The 19,160-nt window shown below is 43.9% G+C and overlaps 1 protein-coding gene and 1 long non-coding RNA gene across 2 annotated transcripts in view; one reads left to right on the top strand and one right to left on the bottom strand.

Moving 5' to 3' along the window:
* LOC141982692 (uncharacterized) overlaps positions 1–19,160 on the top strand; it is a 51,055-nt gene that overhangs the window by 20,648 nt on the left and 11,247 nt on the right. The window contains exon 3 of the long non-coding RNA XR_012638177.1: positions 2,213–2,281. This is a non-coding gene — a long non-coding RNA (uncharacterized LOC141982692). The remainder of the gene's footprint in view (positions 1–2,212; positions 2,282–19,160) is intronic.
* CDH6 (cadherin 6) overlaps positions 5,299–19,160 on the bottom strand; it is a 125,355-nt gene continuing 111,493 nt past the window's right edge. The window contains exon 12 of the mRNA XM_074944985.1: positions 5,299–11,817. Coding sequence (XP_074801086.1) covers positions 11,327–11,817 — 491 coding nt within the window. The 3' untranslated portion in view covers positions 5,299–11,326. The remainder of the gene's footprint in view (positions 11,818–19,160) is intronic.

The following is a 19,160-nucleotide window of genomic DNA, read 5'->3' on the forward strand; positions in this document are numbered from 1 at the left end:
GCAGCCTTCCTCTGATGTATCCGGTAAGTTCCTTTGCTGTCCGCCAAGCTTCACTTTACTCAACAGAAATTCAGTGATATGCATTGTGTTTTGGAAGTCCACTGCCACTCCCTTTTGAATCAATGGTAAAATTCTCATTGGTTTCAATGTGAAGAGGACTGAGCTCATGTGCTGAATATCCACCTTGGTTACCAAGACATTCAAACAGTTCCTTCTGAAATAAAAGGCGAAATGCAATGTTTAAATATTAACAAAAATAACAAGCTGTTGTCTCCAGGGCATTCAAAAGCAACTTCATATCACAGCCAGATAGATGGCTGGTTTATTAAATGCTGACTTATTGGAAACATGCAACTCATTTGGGCTTTTTTAAATTTAAAAACTAACCATAAGACTATTTTAAGAACTGTGAACAATATCTGAAAGCAATAGAGTAGCAAATACTATTGTAGTTATGACTTCTGATTCTGAACTTGGCAGGAGGACCCACATAGGTTATAGGAATCCTGCATGGCAAGTGCTGTAATCAAGTAGGATATCATAACAATCTGGGCTAAATTCCCTGCCTGGTTAATCCATATCATATCAGTATAAATGATGGAGGAAAGTTCAGGGGAGGGGCAGGTTGTGGACACAGCCTCTCCGGGCAGGGTAGGGTGTATGTAAAGTGCCAGTGTCTCTGCAAAAGTTGGTGGTATTCATTGAAATGGGGGACATGGCCAAGCAGAATATAGCATCATGCCCCCTCCTGGCAGAATTTAAAGCTGTGCCCCATCCTAGAGGAAGCTGAAGGGAGGGCAGAAGTTGAGATATAGTTTGCCCTCCGCTCAAGTCTGTAATAATGGGCGTAGCTGGCACAGGAAAGATGAGACAGCTTTGATGTATTTGGCTGTATAACTGGAAACAGATGAGCAAGAATGAACAGGACCAGATGAAGGTAGTGGTATGGCTAACCTATCAACGGACGGTGCAGTAAGGCAAGTGTGGCCCTCTCACATCTGGATTCCTCGTACCTTCTCTTTACGCTTCTACTTTTCATTAGAGGCAGACCTGAATGATAAAGTCTGATGGGATTTGGGGATGTGTGTGTGTATCATTCTGTCCATTAGAAAGATGGGCCTAGGGTTCTGATTGTTTCAGAACCTGGGTTCCAAAGGAAGGACCCATCCCTTCAATTAATGTTTTCTTAAAGACTAGTTAGGAAAGTTTTTTTTTTTTAAATATTTCTATTTAAGAAGGTTTGAGGAGTTATTTGTTCTAACAAACTGGAGTCATAATTGGGAAATGGGTTAAGCTTGTTACCAATTAAGATAATTGACATGAAATAAAAACTGATTGTGTCCTGAGAGAGAGAGAGAGATGTTCCCTAGCTGAGCTGCAGACTAGAGCTGCTTTGTTGAAGGATATAGGTAGAAACAGATGTTTAGAACAACATGTAAAGGCAATCTCGCGGGAATGTATTCATTTGTTTATTAATTAAGATGCATGCATGAGCAGACAGCCAGGAAAATTCTGAGTTAAGAAAAGAAAAGCTTCAGCAGGGGATTCAGACAAAATTGTGCACAGGCTACTGTTGGTGTTTTTCATGAGAGAGAAAGGAATAAGCCATCCCAAGCCCTTAGGAAGTTTCAGATGAATATACACCCTTCCTCATTCTGTGCCCATCTCAGTAGGTCTCTTCCCATTTGCTGATACATTGCAAGATGCATGGTGGGAACTTAGTGGGTTGAGAGTACATGCTAAGCAAACGGGTATCTGCAAATATTTGTGTGCTCTGTGGTTCCCTTGAGTCAGAAGTGTATAATGTATGCTGGAGCAAATCTGACATGCAGAATGAGGGATTTGAAGACTGCAGTCAAGACTGGCAGACCTGCGTAAAGCCCACCTTTGGTTTGGTGGGATATCAGAAAAAAATGGGGAGCTGAAAGGTGGCCAGACAGCTGTTGAATATCTCATTACTTGGCTTGGATCAGGTTGGGGAATGTAAAGAAGAGTAAGGGGATGGATGTGTGCTGGGCAGCTGATTGCAGTAGAAAGGAGGGGAAGAGGGGCTGGCCTAGTTAGAGTGAGAGCAATGTGAAACAGAAAATTTCAGTTGATTAAGATAAGGATCTATGATGATTTGTTTTTAGGTCTGAACCAAATGTTTTGAAGTATATTGTACCTACTGTTAGCATTAATAGCATTAAACATCTGTAACTTTTCTTCACAGATTAGCAGCAGTGAGAACAAAGAAGTTTGTGACTAGACATGGAGGCATCGGTGTTGAATGCAACGGTTGGTGAGTAGCTTGTAACTTGAAGTCTTTAAATCATGATTTGAAAACTTCAGGAACTCAGCCAGAGGTTATGGGTCTATTACAAGACGGGGTTCGTGAGGTTCTGTGGCCTGCAATGTGCAGGAGATCAGGTTAGATGATCATGATGCTCCCTTTTGGCCTTAAGGTTTATGGGTCTATCTAGTGTTTTGGAAAATCTGCCAAAGAAATGGAGATTATGGTGATTCTCATAGAGAACCCCAAGAAGGTTTGGCTCTTGCTGAAAGAGCTGTATTTAATGTGCAAATACTGCTGCTCTATATTTGAAAGAACATAAGCATGAGATGGAAAGAGAAGGTGTCTTCGTCAATACAAAAGTGAAAGTAGGCAATGTGTGGCCAATCTAGCTCCTGAAGAGTAAGGTCAAAAGTTGGCCACTTCCATTAGTGATCTGCACCATAGTTCTTAGATAGAGATTAAAACTGTGGGAAACCTATTGCTGTTTGAATTACTATATCTCTCCAGTAATCACAGATTATAAGAGTTAATGACTTGTCTAGTTAAAGTCTAACTTATCCCTTTGATAACCTGGATGGAGCAAGGAGGCATGAGTTTGATTTGTTTTGGTTTCTACACAGATAAAAATGGTGATTGAATGTCTGGGAACAGTGTATTTTACTGCTAGGATGCCTTTTGTTAGGGGTTTCCTTCATGATGGGGATGCCCCCTGGTAAACGAGGTGTAATGGCACAGGAGCCAAGTATGACTGGTTGTCGTCACCTGTAATGGAAAGAGTTCTAGCATCCCAATCCTCGATCTGCTGTGTGGAGCTCCCAGTGAATGTTGAAGATGTTGAGGATTCTAGATTAACACCTAGGCAGGGGGCCAGCAGAAACTACTGGTTTCACTTCTGAGGCACAGAAAAACTGGCCACTGGTCATGCCACAGTGGCCCCCCCATGAGCCTGATCCTCCTCTTCCCTTCTCAGATGCACCAGCAGCCTTACCTCCCTGGTCCATGATTCCCTACACCCACCCCACTCCCACCAGGGGCCTCAGCTCTAGAGGGAGCCCCCCTGCTGCTGGGAGAGGATGGTAGAGGGCTCCTTCAAGGGCTCTGGGAAATGGGACAGACCAGAGGCTTACCAGCAGGGAGGGATGAGGAGAAGGGTGGGGGAGGCAGGGCTCCCACTGCCTTTCCTTACCCCTCCCTGCTGGTAAGCCTCATCTATCCTGCTTCCTGGAGCCCTCAAGAGAGTCCGTCCTACCATCCCCTCCCAGGAGCCCCTGCCTCCCCACCCTCTTCCTTACCCATCCATGCTAATAAGCCTCACCCTCAGGTGATGGTTTGTCCCGCTTCCCGGCTGGTTCCCAGTGCAAGAGGAGCCACGTGGTTTCGGCAGCCAGCAGGTGAGGGCCTGGCACACAGAAAAGGACCTGGGTGCTGTCCAGGCTGCGGCACACTCCCAGCCATGATGTGTACAGCCTGTAGCTAAGATTTCTATGTGCGTGGCAGCATGTGCACACAAAAAAGAAACTGACATGGTACATCTTTTGACCAGCAACTGGCCAGGCTGGTCAAAAAATGGCCAAGTGGCAGTCCTACTGAAATCATTATGGTCTCTTTAAAAAACAAACCCTCAAGCTGGCAAATTGTGACCACAGCCATTATACATAACTCTGTTCTCCTGTCACTGTTACCATCCACTTCTCCCTGCTAGTTTGTTATGCCAACTTGTTGCATCTTCTGTTAATTAGATTGGAAGCTCTTTGGGGCAGAGACTATCTCTTACTCTATTTGCATAGGGCCTAGCACAATGGGGCCTCGGTGTGATTGGACTCTCCCAGTGCTACAGAAATACAAAAAAAATAATAGTTATGACACACAGGTGAACTAAGGTTTATATGTGTGTACGTAATAGATAAAATCCTGTATGTACAGGGCTTACCGCAATGGAGCTCCAGCTGGGGCCTTGGTGTACTGTAATACAGGTAATAAACTAATCTCCTTTATTTTTAGTTTGTACATAGACGAATGTATTAGTCTAAAATGCAATCCCAGTAATGAATACTAAAATACCACCCTGTTTTGCTAAGATCACCACATAAAATGTTCACCTGTATTCTTGAGGTGCATCTAAGACAGCATTCCATATGGCCCAACCAGTCACTGGCCTATGTGAGTCACTTGATTTATCGTAATTCATAAACCACTTAGGGGAGTCAGTCATTCAGGTCAATTACTTCGCCTGAGTAGGTCTAATGTATCCTTACCCATGTTATTGACGAAGCACTGCTTTGCAACGATATTTCCCTCCCTTTCCTCACAAAACTTGTTAAATAAGATGGGGTGTTTTCCTTTATGAAGTGCTAAAACGAAGAATTTCCTCAGAGAGTAGCTCTGCTTGCATAAGAAGATATCTCAGTTGAGGTTTGTGCTCATCTTCAATATATGGTCAACCTAGCCCTGTGCCTAAATTCTCTTTGAGACCCTCTTCTAACAAAAGAGAAATAACCAAGGAGTAACATGTATAAGTGTATTACATCTGACTTCTCTGCTATGATCTTCATATGCTTCAAGATGGAGGACATTCCACACCCAATACTGAGGCAAAACTCCCATTGACTTCAATGAGAGCTGTTTCTAATTGAAGTCACCTATAAACATAAGTAGCTGCTCTGAACCCTATGCTTTTGTCAATATAATGGTCATTCCTATCTCCTTCTCCAAGTGAGGGTCCCTAAGGGGAAGTGACTCCTTGTCCAATTACATCATTCTTCCTTGAGGCCCCACCAATCTCAAGACCAGCCCAATTGCTCACACAGTGTGTTAGAAGCCAAGCATTTACCAATGAAATTTGATGGGCTGAGCCAACTGGCAGCAGTGTCAGGATGGTGGATGCAGAATTACTTTAGAAGATTTATATCATTATTTTATGTTAACTTTATAAATATAGACTGCAAACTGAGAGAATAAAAAAAGCGAGTTAGAAAAAAAACAATTTATTTAGTATCATATAAATAACTTGTTACAAAAATTGATTTGCAAAAAGGCAAATTCATTCTTTCTGTGAGAAATCACTGTTCAAATTGGTTTCTCATTAAATCTTAACCCAAAAAAAGAGAGAAAAGCCATTACAGTGAATAAGAAATATAAGGGGGAAAGAATGCACATTTGCCAGCTGACTGTAACAAATGGCCCAGCCACACTGAGATAAAAGTAATTGTTCCAGCATGGGGCTCTTTGTAATACAGAGAACCTTCCAGATGTAAACTTTTTAAATGATGAAAATCTTATCACCCACAAACGTTCCTCTGTGCTGAACAGTGACTACTTCCATCTGACTCTGTGCTCTCTCTGCAGAACAAGGGAATGACAACTGAGAGTAACTGCATGACTGGTGCACTCCAGCTAGTAAATCTTCCTGGGCAGTGGCATCAATTTCAATTTATGCTTGGAAGTATTTTTAATTAAAAAAAATCAATACCGAAAAACATTTATTTTAGGGGTTGAAAAAAATCACAAATCACAATAGGGTTTGCCAGATTGACTTAGCTCGGCAGCACAGTTAGGATGCACATAGCCTTTTTTTATAAGGCCTATTTTTTTTTTAAGTTTAATTTGCAAAGCAATGAAAGTAATCACAGAAATAAAATAGTACAGTGGTTTTGAAGAGGTGTTTCGTTTTGGTTTTTTTTGTCAAAAACTAGAGCCATGTCATGTTTGCTGTGTTGTTTCTTGTGTTCACCTGAATGTCCAATAATTCTATACATTTTTGTTTCTTTAATAAACACTAAACTAATAGATCACAGAAAACTAAGAGCTTCTAGAAAGTGTCTCCAGATGTATCTACATCAATAGTGCAGTTTTGTAGGAAAGGCTAAAAGCCCACCGGTGTGGAAAGGATTTCCCTAAATGCTGGGCTTATGCCTTATTTGTCAAATCAACCCTGTTGAAGGAGACATTTAAGTTTGCAGTCGTCTTTTAAAGTAAATACTTGCAAAGAAATTGCAGTTATTGTAAAAGCTCATATGGAATGCATCCGATGAAGTGAGCTGTAGCTCACGAAAGCTTATGCTCAAATAAATGTGTTAGTCTCTAAGGTGTCACAAGTCCTCCTTTTCTTTTAATAATACTGTGTGTAATATGGTAGCTCTGCTGCTTTAAGTGTCACAATGGTCCTGCTTAGCATACGACTGATTACTTAGTTTTTCTCCCCCATTTTCTACTACCCTCCCTGCAACTCCCCACCCTCCATCTCGTTAAAAAACAAAACAATCCCCAAATACGAACCATAACCACCTGCTGCTGAATTCCCTGAACAGCCAGCCAATTTCCCCTTGACTTCAACCCTGCCATCTTCCCCTTCAAGGAAAGTGTTGCATATGCACAGAATGCAGGACCAGGCCATAAGCATGATATTACAAAATGGTGGGCAGGTTAAAGATTGTCTCAGCTATGTCTAAATTAAACTGAAAAGGTCCTTTGCTGTATTAATTTTTAACAAGTGAGACAGCTACTGCATTTCCCTCCTAATAGAATAAACCATGAAGCCACAGACATTAAATATGGTTTTGTTCTACCTTTTTTATAGAAAAATCCTTTTAACAAATGTCTTTTTCTAACTACTGAAGGGAAATTTAAAATGCTGCAGCTTTAACATTCATTGGAGGGGGAGGAAGTGGCTGCGCCATAATTCTTGGAGGGCTGAAAGTAAAATTGCCTTTTCAAAATTTATGAAACAGTTTGCACCAGTCAAGATAAACATAGCAACTGTTAATCTGTCAGGTCTCATAATTTGATAAAGAAATCCAGATTGCAGTGTTAATTTAAACACAATGGGCCATTGGGACTTTGGACCACCTGCTAGCATGGCAACATCCAGAGAAGCGATCATGAGATAGAGATGATGTATAAAATTAAAACATAATTAAAAAAAAAAGTAAAATGTTGTCTTACAGCAGTTTAAACTTTCCAGCTGTGGGGTCTTTTTTTAATAGAGCTCTGCACCAAAATGGCACCGATTCTGAATTATTTTGCCTGAGCAAGACAGCTAGGAGTCTGTTTTGCTCCTCACACATGCAAAACTCCTATTGGAATTCTGAAAGTGTAAGATCTGGCCCCAAGGAATTGACTAAGCATTCATTACTGTCCCCAATGAAGATGAAAATATCTAATTTACAAATATGCCTTATTTTAAAATGTTCATTATTTCTTCCTTCTCATGCATAGAAACACACACACAGATTTCCATACCTAATTCTACCTACTTGCCTATTAATACATTGCTTATTATTTGCTACAACCATGGGAGCTATAAACACCCAATTTAATTTTTTCTGCATAATTCAGTATGACAGATAGATGCCAAACCTGTGCCTCGAGAGGTAGTCTGTTACTTGACAAATTAGGAGAGCTGAAAACTGCTTTTTAATTTTTTTCATGTTGAACAAATACGAAATGTGTTTGTATATAATCAGGACAGACCTGGCAGTGAACCAAAAAATAAATAAGAAAAGTCTGCCCACTTTTAAGGCTTATTCAGAAAATGTTGCTATGGGCACTGCCTGATGTAGTGCCTTTTAATCTGAGGATCTCAAAGCACTTTATAAAAGGGTGTGAGTGTTATTCCTCCTGGCTTATCGCAAAGGAAACGGAAATGACCAAGATCACGAGTTTCCCATGGTCAGATAGCATATTAGGCAACATCAGGTCTGGGGACTGAACTCCCATCCTGTTATGACGCCAGTGGGGATCTATTTGGGCAGTGGGATCCTTCCTGCACAGAGCTCATTGCAGGATCCAGCCTCAGATCTCCTCCTAGGGCTTGTCCACATGGGAAATTTCCTATATAGCTGTAGTGGAGTAATTATTTTGCTATAGCTATTCCTGTATAATTCCCCGTGTGGACACTATTCTGGAATAAAAACGACTTTATTCTGGAATAATTACTCCAATAATTGTTCTGCTATTGCTATGCCATGTCCCTCCTTCCTCTTCACACTCATCTCACTAGACTATTTGGTACCCTTCAGTACCTCTCTTATTATTAGGTCATCTAGTTTGCCACTATCGAGACTACAAGCTGATTGTGTAGCTCATCTCAGTGGAATCTCCTAGCATCGTGCCAGGGGTTCTTTCCACCTGAACAGACATCCTACTGATTAAGGCAACAGTCTACTTCCTTAACACAGCCCAGAAACCCACGTTGCAGGCTGTAATCTGACACTTCTTTGTCTATAATGGACAATTTAAACATCCCTGTCATTGAATAAAAATAGTGTGGCACAGTGATTTCCATCCTCTGCCACTGCCGTACACAAGGTACAGTAAAAAATATTACTGCGAATATTTTATTTACCGCAATATGACCATTTAAATGGCACGGTTTTTTTAATTGCACTTTGTGGAGCTATAGACGAAGAAGACAAGACTGAATTGGACCCTTTTTGTTATGTGTGAGTGATGGTAAATGAGTCTCGTTCGTGGAAAAATCAGCACTTATAGGCTGGATGGATAAAAGAATAATTCAGATGTGAGTAATGATGCACTTGCCTCATGAGAATTTCTTCCAGGAAGTCACTTGCTATTCAGTTTGTCACAATAATTTTGGTGTCAGTAGATTACACACTTTTATATATATTTACACAACAGGCTTGTGTGGCGCATTCTCTGTACACTATGTGATGTTCCTGACAAGATAAAACCATTGGTCGATAAAATGCAAAATTCTAGCCTGAACTGCTACTAAGTATCATTAAGAGAAAACAAAACATCTGAAACGATAAGAACATAGGAAACACACTACACCAGAACAGACCAGTAACCATCTAACTTGCTCTTCTGCCTCAGACAATGGCTACTTGCCAGACTATTGAAACGAAGACATAAAGGGACAGATTTGTAAAGGTGTTTGGTGCTTAAAGATGCAGGTAGGTACCCAGTGGGATTTTTCAAAAGGGTCTAGTTGCTTAATTCCCAATTGTGCAGTGCTGGACAATGGGGAGGAGATGCCTTCCTGATGCCAGTTTATGCCCTGAACACACAAAGATTGATAGCCCTTTACATTGAATCCTAGTTTTTTCTAAGCATATATTATGCTTGTAAATATCTAATCCTTTTTGGAATCTTACTAAACCCTTTGTTTTATTATCCTGTAGCAATGAGTTCCACAGATGGCATAAACTATAGTTCGCTGCCTTTTAATGTTTGTCTTATCCTTGTATTATTGGAAAGGGTAAATTGGAGCTACTCAATGGTGTTTAAACTAATTTCTTTATAGTTTCAAGGAAAGAACACAAATACCTAGCAACTGCAACAGATCACATAACATTATTCTACTATGTAAATTATTCTATTTATATTGAATGAATGAGACTGGTTGTATATGATGTATAAAGAGAAACTTCACTCTTTCCTAATAAGGTGTCATAAGGCTATGACCTTAGGGTTATAAAAGCTGTAATAATCTATTTCAAAATAATCTATTTCAGATGACTGGATCTGAAACATAATCAGTGACATATTCCTCTTGTCATTTTAATACATTGCTGATTACTTTTGCCTCATGCATGTGAGTTGCAAAGAAGAGACACTGGCCCGTACTGAGTCCTATGGTACCACTGATCTAGCTTAGGCAAAAATGGTAGGTTTGGCAAGGAAATTAAGGAAACCAACTGAAAGATTCATGTTTAAAACTCCACCTCTTGGTGTAATTGAAACCTATAACAATTCTGGCTGATGCATTTGTAAAGACAGTGTTCTAACACCCTCCTGGTTCTAGGAACCAGAATGATGAACGTTTCTCATTTACTTGTGCATTCAGGGCTCAAATCCACACCAAAAAAAAAAAAAAAAGCCATTAGAAATGACTTACTGAGATGAGAGTTTAGCACTTTCCTCTTTCAAAGCAATTTTCAAACTCTCTCTCTAACCGTTGCAACATCCCTGTGAGGTAGGCATTATTTTCCCATTTTACAGATGGCAAAACTGAGACAGAGTCAGACTGTGACCCATTTTATGCACACATGCAGGGAAGTAAAGGGTGCAAGGTACTCTCTTTCTCCTTTGCATTCGCTATCCATGTCACAAGGAAGAGGGTAGCCTTCTTAAAGCTGCTACTCCCCTTCCATGTGGGTGGGCGGGCAGAAGCAGAAGAATGGGTGGAGCCTCACTCTGCCTCCCTACACACTGAGCTGGTATGCCTGGAGGAAGTGATCTATACCAGACATAGGATACAGCACAACTACATTCTGCTCCTTGCTCAAGTCTTGTTTCAAAACCACAGTCTAATCCAGAGTGATTAGGTGACTTGCCCAATGTTACAAAGCGAGTCAGTGTCAGAACTGGGATAGTACTTAGCAATTCTCTGCTCAGAGCTACAGACCACACACACCTCTCTGTGAATGTTGGGTAAGAAGGATACAGGTATAGTGGTCCACAGGGAATTATATACATGTAGTAGGTATGATTTTATGCTTTGGGGGCCAATGGCAGGTTCAAGAAAAATATTTATAGTTAAATGGCAATTAGACGTCTTTAAATTCAAGAATAAAATTTACTCTCATGTTGTCTTATAGCCTTGTCAGCTGATTCTAATTTTATAATAAATTCCTCCCCCACTACTTTTTACTATAATATTTAGGTTAAACCATAATACCTCAGTACATTAGGATGTGCAATACAAAATGGACAGAGCAATCATCTGAGCTGAATAATCTGAATACAGTAAGAAGATTAAGTGAGCTGGAACAGTAATATACTCCAATTTACAATATAAGCAGAACAAGTACAAATATTGCTTCCCTCCATTCCTGTTTCCCTCCTCTACCATGGTGCCTGTAAGACTGGCTTGGTAAAGTGGATGCATTAAAAAAAAATTGCCTCTTGGAAGCTCATAAAATTATACTAGAAAAAAGTTTTCTGACATTTGATCCACACAGACTGCAGTCATTAGACAACTGGAACCGATAGAATAGAGAGCCCTATCACAGAGCCATGGATAAATAGAAAGAAATAGCTACTTCATATATCTCAATGCTGTTTCTGGAAATCAACAAAGGCAACATATTAAGAGTCTTTATCACTGTCCACGCTGCCGTACATATCCGCCAGCTTTTTAAATCGAGGCCCCCAGTCACTGAGGTAATCGTAGTCCTGATCTCCATCCGTAGTCACCGACTCTAAGGAGCTGAGGGATTCTGCCACAGAGCCATTACCTTCATACGCGTAGGTTGCTAATGAGTCATATGGGGGCGCGGTTGGATCTGTATCATTTTCCTTTAACCTTTGGTTAATGAAATCTCTGACATCGGTGTTATCTCGTACCGCTGGAGTCCGGCGCGGCATAAAAAGTGCTTCTGGCACAATGTCTCTGCGTAATTTATTGTCTTCTATGGCTTCAGGATTTCTCAGTGTGCCAATATCAAAAGCCTGGGTGTCTTCCTCTCCACCGCCTTCATCGTTGTAACTGACAATGTTGTCTCTGATGTCCTCTTTAGAAATTATCAAAGGTTCTTTCTTCCGCTGCCGTTTCAGAGCTGCAAACAGCACCACTGTAACTGGAAACAAAAATAAAATGGAGAGACGGGGGGAGGGGAGCGGGGAAGAGTTAATTTGCCACCAATTAAAGCCAGAAAGAAATACTGTGCTGCTTGAACTCTAACTTTCAGAAGTTGCGCTGCAAAATTGCAAAATTTCTGTTTGTGCCTTGTCTGCCTGTGATCACTTTGGGACCTGAGAGTGGGATAAATATGAGAAGAAAGAGGATTTCAAGCTAGTGGGAAGTCATATTTTGTCAGCGGGTTGCATTTTCCTTTAGTCGTGTAGCAGCTTTGCTCCTTTGAAATTGCCAGCCTAGTCTCAAGGCAAACCCCTCCCTCAAAATATTGTAATAGAGAGTGCAAATTAGACCGAACACCTAAAATGCTGCAAAACTTGCTCGAAGGACAAGGCTTGTTCCTATTGGGGTGTGGTGAAAGTTTAGCAAAGCTGCATATCTAAACTATTTTTTTCAGTAGTTTTTTTCTTTTCCTGGAAAGAAGTGCAGAACATGGGGAAGATCCTTAGCTAGTGTAAATGGTTGTAGCTCTGTTGACGTCATGGAGCGTTGACAATTTACACAAGCTGCAGCTCTGTCCCCAGAGAACAAGTATTTTTTTTTATTATTTAATCACCAACCCCCCCCACCCCCCCACAACATTTCTCAAACAGCTTTCCCACTTTTTAATGCTTAGGTGTATAATCTTTTTTGGTTTGTACCTAAGGCCCTGATACTGCAACAATCTCTACGTGGGCAGAGTCTGGTACCTGCATGCTGTCTCACTAGCATCGTTGCAGTTCTGCGGTGGCACAGAGGTCCATTCGCACAGAACTCATTGCAGCACTAGGGCCCAAGACAAACTTTCCTATTACCTTGTGAAGCCAAATTTTAGTTACTTATCTTGACTCTACTTTTCATTTTTTAAAATGACATATGAATGTTTATCACTGAAAACATATAAACAGTCACAATCTGGCACTGGTATTCTTCTTATTTGTATTCTAGGATGCTGTCATGGACCAGGGCCCCATTGTGTTAGGTGCTGTACAAACACATTACAGAAAGATGGTTCTTGCTACAGTGCTCATAGTGATCTGTTCAAATAACAGATCTTTCAGGTTGTTGGTACTTCTGAAAAACTGGGAAATAATTGTTTGGGGTTGAACATTTTTAATTTCAGCAAATTGAAAAATAAAAAAAAAATTGTTTTGGGTCAAATGTTTAATTCAACACCAAATAAAACTTTTTGATTTCAAGCTTTTTTTTAAAAAATGTGTTTAAATTAAAAAACCCAAACAGAATAAAAGGAAATTTGTAAATGGTCATTTTGAATTGAAAAATCAAAATGTCAGAACAAAATGTTACAGTTTTTTAATTTATCTTTTAATAAATGAACAGTTCAGTTAAATCAACATGAATTTGTGAAATCTTTTGGTGTCTCAGAAACAGATGAAAAAAATTTCTGTTGAAAACTTTTGCCCAGCTCTATTAAATATCACTCCGTACATTTTTTTACTTTTATATAAATATACCCTTCTGGGCCTGGCTCTGAAAACATTTATTGACTCCCAATAGTGTATGCAAGCATTTCAGGGATTCAGCCCTTATTTTATAGATCATCTCTCAGGCCAGCTGTATTCCAAGATTCTTTACATAGTGTGACAAAGTTCCTCCTCTGCCTTGGTGGGTCCTGAGCTTATTGGCGGATTTTCTTGCCTCAGAAGTTCACAGCAGCCCTCAGTTTGGCCACTTTCATGGCTCAAATCTGCCATTCACTCAGTTACCCGCATCACTGGCCAGCATTGGGAAAGGAAGAAGAACAATCCCCACAGACTCTGCTGATCCACCTAGTGGATCAGGGAACAGGCCAGAGACCTTCCCCTCTGGTGGAACCCACAGTCCAGTTCAACTCCTCCGGTATTGAGTTGGGGGGATGGAGGGATGGGGGGAACCTGGACCCGCCCTCTACTCCGGGTTCCAGCCCAGGGCCCTGTGGATTGCAGCTGTCTACAGTGGCTCCTGTAACAGCTGCGTGACAGCTACAACTCCCTGGGCTACTTCCCCATGGCCTCCTCCCAACACCTTCTTTATTCTCACCACAGGACCTTCCTCCTGATGTCTGATAATGCTTGTACTTCTCAGTCTTTCAGTAGTACGCCTTCTCACTCCCAGCCTCTTGCACCTCTTGCTCCCAGCTCCTTGCACGCAGACCACAAACTGAAGCGAGCTCCTAAACCTAGGTGCCCTGATTAGCCTGCCTTAATTGATTCTAGCAGCTTCTTGATTGGCTGCTGGTGTTCTAATCAGCCTGTCTGCCTTAATTGTTTCCAGAAAGTTCCTGATTGTTCTGGAACCTTCCCTGTTACCTTACCCAGGGAAAAGGGACCTACTTAACCTGGGGCTAATATATCTGCCTTCTATCACTCTCCTGTAGCCATCTGGCCCGACCCTGTCACATATCCCTCCCCTCTGCTCAACACCACGGGGTTGGGCAACTTGGGACGTCAGGCAGTGTACCCGTGATAAGCCATCTGCATTGCCATGGTGGCTTCCAGACCGGTGAATTGTATGGTGAATTGGAAAGGTTGTAGGGACAGGAACCATCTGGTCACCCTTGCATTCTTCTCTTTATTTCACTGCATCCACTGGAGGGGGTGCATGGTCGGTCACAAGGGTAAACTGTCATCCCAGAAGGTAATAACGTAGTGTTCCCTTGGCCCATTTCACAGCTAGGCACTCTCTTTCAACCATGGCATACTTCTGCTCTCTTGGGAGGAATTTCCTGCTGAGGTAGAGGATTGGGTGTTCTTCATCTCTGACCATCTGCGATAGGACAGCTCCCAATCCTACTTCAGATGCATCTGTCTGTAAAATGAATTATTTGTTGAAGTCTGGGGCTATAAGCATGGGGTTACTGCAGAGGGCTGTCCGTAGATCCATGAATGCTTTCTCTGCGGCACCTGTCCACTTCACCATGTCCGGACCCTGGGCTTTTATCAGGTCTGTCAGGGGACTCGCTCTGGTAGCAAAATGGGGAATAAATCATCGGTAGTACCCCACGACACCCAGGAATGCCTGGACTTTCTTTTTCCGATTCGGCCGGGGCCAATTTTGGATAGCCTCTAGTTTGTTTAGTTGGGGCTTGACCATGCCCCTTCCTACAATGTAGCCAAGGTATTTAGCCTCGGTTAGCCCTGTGAGGCCAGCCCATCTTAGCATGTCCAGAACCGCTTCCACCTTTTCCAAGTGGGTTTCCCAGTTGGGGGTGTGAATAATCACATCATCCAGGTATGCCGCTGCATAACTGGTATGGGGCCATAGGAGCTTGTCCATAAGATGCTGGAAGGTGGCAGATGCCCCATGCAGTCCAAAAGGAAGAACAGTATATTGAAACAGACCTTCTGGGGTAGAGAATGCCGTCTTTTCTTTTGCATCTTTGGCAAGGGGAATCTGCCAGTATCCCTTTGTTAAATCAAGGGAGGTCAAAAATCGGGCATTGCCCAGGCGGCCACCTAACGCATTGATACGGGGTATGCATCGAATTTGGATATCTCATTCAGCTGGTGAAAGTCATTACAAAATCTAGTGGTGCCATCAGGTTTGGGCACCAACACAATCGGGCTTGACCACTGACTGTGGGTTTCTTCGATGACTCCCAGCTCCAACACTCTTTTTACCTCTGCCTTGATCTCCTCCCTTTTTGCCGCTGGGAGCCGATAGGGGCTTAAAGTTACCTTTGCCCCAGGGTCTGTGATAATGTGGTGATATGCTTCGGTGGTCTGACCTGGTTTGGTTGAAAACACGTCTTGGTATCAGTTGATCATCTCAGATACCTCCTTCTTCTGGTTTGGTGTCAGATCAGTGGATATCCTGATTTGCTCCTGCATGTTATTTCCTGATCGGGGTCTCTTGGGCCACTACACACGCCTCTCGTTGGTGCCAAGGCTTTAAGAGGTTAATGTGATTAATTTGTTCTTATTTCCGGCATCCTGGCTGCCGCACCTTGTAGTTTACTTCCCCCATGGGTTCAACCACCTCATAGGGCCCCTGCCATTGGGCCAAAAGCTTGCTTTCTGCCGTGGGTACCAACACCATCACCCGATCCCCTGGTTGGAAGTGTCGGACTTTTGCCTGGCGATTGTAATGGGTTCGCTGGGCCTCCTGCCCCTTTTCCAAATATTCCCATACAATAGGGGTGACCCGGGTTACCCATTCTCGCATCTGCAACACATGCTCAATTATATTTCTCCCCTCATTGGGTTCCTCTTCCCAGATTTCTTTTGCGATATCTAGTATGCCACGGGGGTGGCGTCCGTATAATAACTCAAAGGGGGAAAACCCAGTTGAGGCTTGAGGTACCTCCCGGATTGCGAACATAAGGTAGGGTAGTAGGGTGTCGCAATCCTTCCAGTCCCGACTTACCACTTTCCTTATCATTGCCTTCAGGGTTCGGTTAAACCTTTCTACCAGCCCATTGGTCTGCGGATGATAGACTGAAGTTCTCAGGGTATGGATATGGAGCAGCGTACAGAGGTCCTTCATTAGCTTTGACATAAATGGGGTACCTTGGTCTGTCCATATCTCCTTTGATAGCCCCACTCAGGCAAAGATTTCCACCAACTCTTTAGCTATTGTTTTAGAGGCCGTGTTCTGCAGTGGGACGGCTTCTGGGTAGCGAATAGCATAATTCAGAACGACAAGTGTATGTTGGTGGCTCCGGGCTGTCTTCTCCATGGGTCCCACTAGGTCCATGGCTATTCGCTTGAAGGGGACCTCTATGATGGGAAGGGGTACTAAAGGTGCCCTCAAGTTGGGACAGGGACTGTGCAGCTGGCACTCTGGGCAGGACGCACAGTACCTCCGCAATTCTTCATGTACTCCGGGCCAGAAGAACCGTTGCAGGACCCGTGCCAGGGTCTTCTCTACCCCCAAATGCCCCCACGCAAAAGATGACTATGGGCAAGACTTAATACAGCATTTTGATGTTTTTGAGGTACTAGGATCTGCTGTACCTTCTGCCCCTGTACTGGTGCAACTTGGTATAAGAGATTCTTCTTCATTATGAAGTAGGGTCCTGGTCCTTGGGTTTTCCCTTCCACGGGGACCCCATCTATTTCGGTCACCTCCTTCCTAATGTTGTCGTACCTTGGGTCTTCAGCCTGGTCCCGTTCAAAATTTCCTCTTCTGGGGCTAATCTGCCCGAGATCTAAGGGGCCAGTCTCTGTTGCCTCTACTGGTTCAGAGGCATTAGGGTGTGGGTCAGACTCGGGTGCTTCTCCCTCCTGGGTGGCCTCCTTTTCAGCTGCTCGGGTCCGCCTACCTACGAGAGCGACCCTCTGGCTTTGGGTCACTATTCGGGTTCCCAAGGCCTTAGCTGCCCTCCTTTCCCTTTTTGACTTTCTACCCTGTCTGGGAGTGGAGAACAAATCTGGGGATATTTCAGAGAAGATTGGGGGTTGACAGTCTACTGTGGATGCCTCACTGACTTCAGGATTTCCTCCAATTCCCCTACCGGGAGTAAGTCTCCAAACCCTGGGAAGTCCCTCCCTATGAGTACCGGGTATGGGAGTTTAGGGACTACACCTGCTGCTACCTCAGTAGTGTTCCCCTGAATCTCGATTTTTACTGGGATGGTGGAGTAATAACCAACTGTCCCATGGACGCATGTTATCCCCGTACGCTTAGCTGACAGCAGCTGACTACGCTTCACGAGCTTCCCCGAGACAAGCATGATAGCACTCCCCGAATCAACCACTTCCGTGGTCTCTACCCCATTTAACTTCACTGGTCTGGTGTACATATGTGGGGTTAGTGAGACCCCCACAAGGTGGATTAGGGAGCATGGGTCTGCCCAGTTCCCCAGGTTACACTGCATAGGCTCCTCAGCATTGAGACACTGTGCAGCTATGTGTCCCCACTCCCCGCAGGTGTAACCTGTGTATGGAGCCCTAGGCGTTCCCTGGTCTCTTGGTTTGGGCAGTCTAACATCATGATCTTCTTCCCCCTCAGTGCTCCGACTCTTTGTGGCTTCCAGTGGGCCTTCAGCCTCTCTCTTTTTCCACCTGGGTTCTCCTGGTGGCCCAGACACCCGAGCTCTAGGGCTTGGTGCTGCTGATTTAACCAGGGGTGCTTCTTCCTTAAGTGGTCGGGTCAGCTCCCTTGCCGTCCTTTGCCTCTCTACCAGTGCGACAACCTCGTCATAGGTGGAGGGTTCGTTCTGGCTTACCCAGGCGTGAAGGTCTGGCGGTAGTCCTGTCACGTACCGGTCGATGACCAGAACCTCTAGTATCGACTCCGGGACTCAGTTCGCAACCAATTTCGTGTGAGATGGATGAGGTCAAACAATTGGGACCGCGGGGTTTTGTTTTCCTTGTACCTCCACTTGTGATATCGCTAGGCCCGCACTGTGGTCGTTACCCCAGATCTGGCCAGGATCTCTGCTTTCAGGTGGGGGTAGTCTGCCACAGCCTCTTCAGGCAAATCATAGTAGGCCTTCTGGGCCTCCCCACACAGGAATGGAGCCAGGATGCCAGACCACTGCTCTCGGGGCCAAGCCTCCCGCAGGGCTATCCTCTCAAAGGCCAGGAGGTATGCCTCTACATCATCCTCCCGCGTCATTTGCTGCAGCCAATTGCTGGCCCGCATGATCTGCGTCCCATCATGGCCGCAGTTGAGCTCTGTAAGGGCCTTTACCTGGTTTACTGGTTCCCGCAACATAGACCGGTCTTGAGCAGCCTGGCCCATCAGCAGGTGATTAGTCTCTTGCTGCAGCTGCACTGCCTCCTGTTGGGCAGCTGCCTGGACACGGGTAGCCTCCTGCTGGGCAGCCATGGCTTGTATCAGTGCCCGCACTACCTCCTCCATTTGGTGGGAAAAAACAATAAACCCTCTCTCTTTTTTTTTTTTTTAAATAATAACAACACCCCCCTTCTTCCTCCGCGCTGTGCACACCAAATCCCACTGCTAACACCAGTGGTGACAAAGTCCCTCCTCTGCCTTGGTGGGTCCTGCGCTTATTGGCGGATTTTCTTGCCTCAGAGATTCACGGCAGCCCTCAGTTTGGCCACTTTCATGGCTCAAATCTGCCGTTCACTCAGTTAGCCTCATCACTGGCCAGCATGGGGAAAGGAAGAAGAACAATCCCCGCAGTCTCTGCTGATCCACGTAGTGGATCGAGGAACAGGCCAGAGACCTTACCCTCTGTGGTGGAATCCACAGTCCAGTTCAACTCCTCCAGTATCGAGTTGGGGGGATGGAGGGATGGGGGGAACCTGGACCCGCCCTCTACTCCGGGTTCCAGCCCAGGGCCCTGTGGATTGCAGCTGTCTACAGTGGCTCCTGTAACAGCTGCGTGACAGCTAC

This window comes from Natator depressus, chromosome 2 (genome assembly GCF_965152275.1).
Source record: "Natator depressus isolate rNatDep1 chromosome 2, rNatDep2.hap1, whole genome shotgun sequence".
NCBI lineage: Eukaryota > Metazoa > Chordata > Testudines > Cheloniidae > Natator > Natator depressus.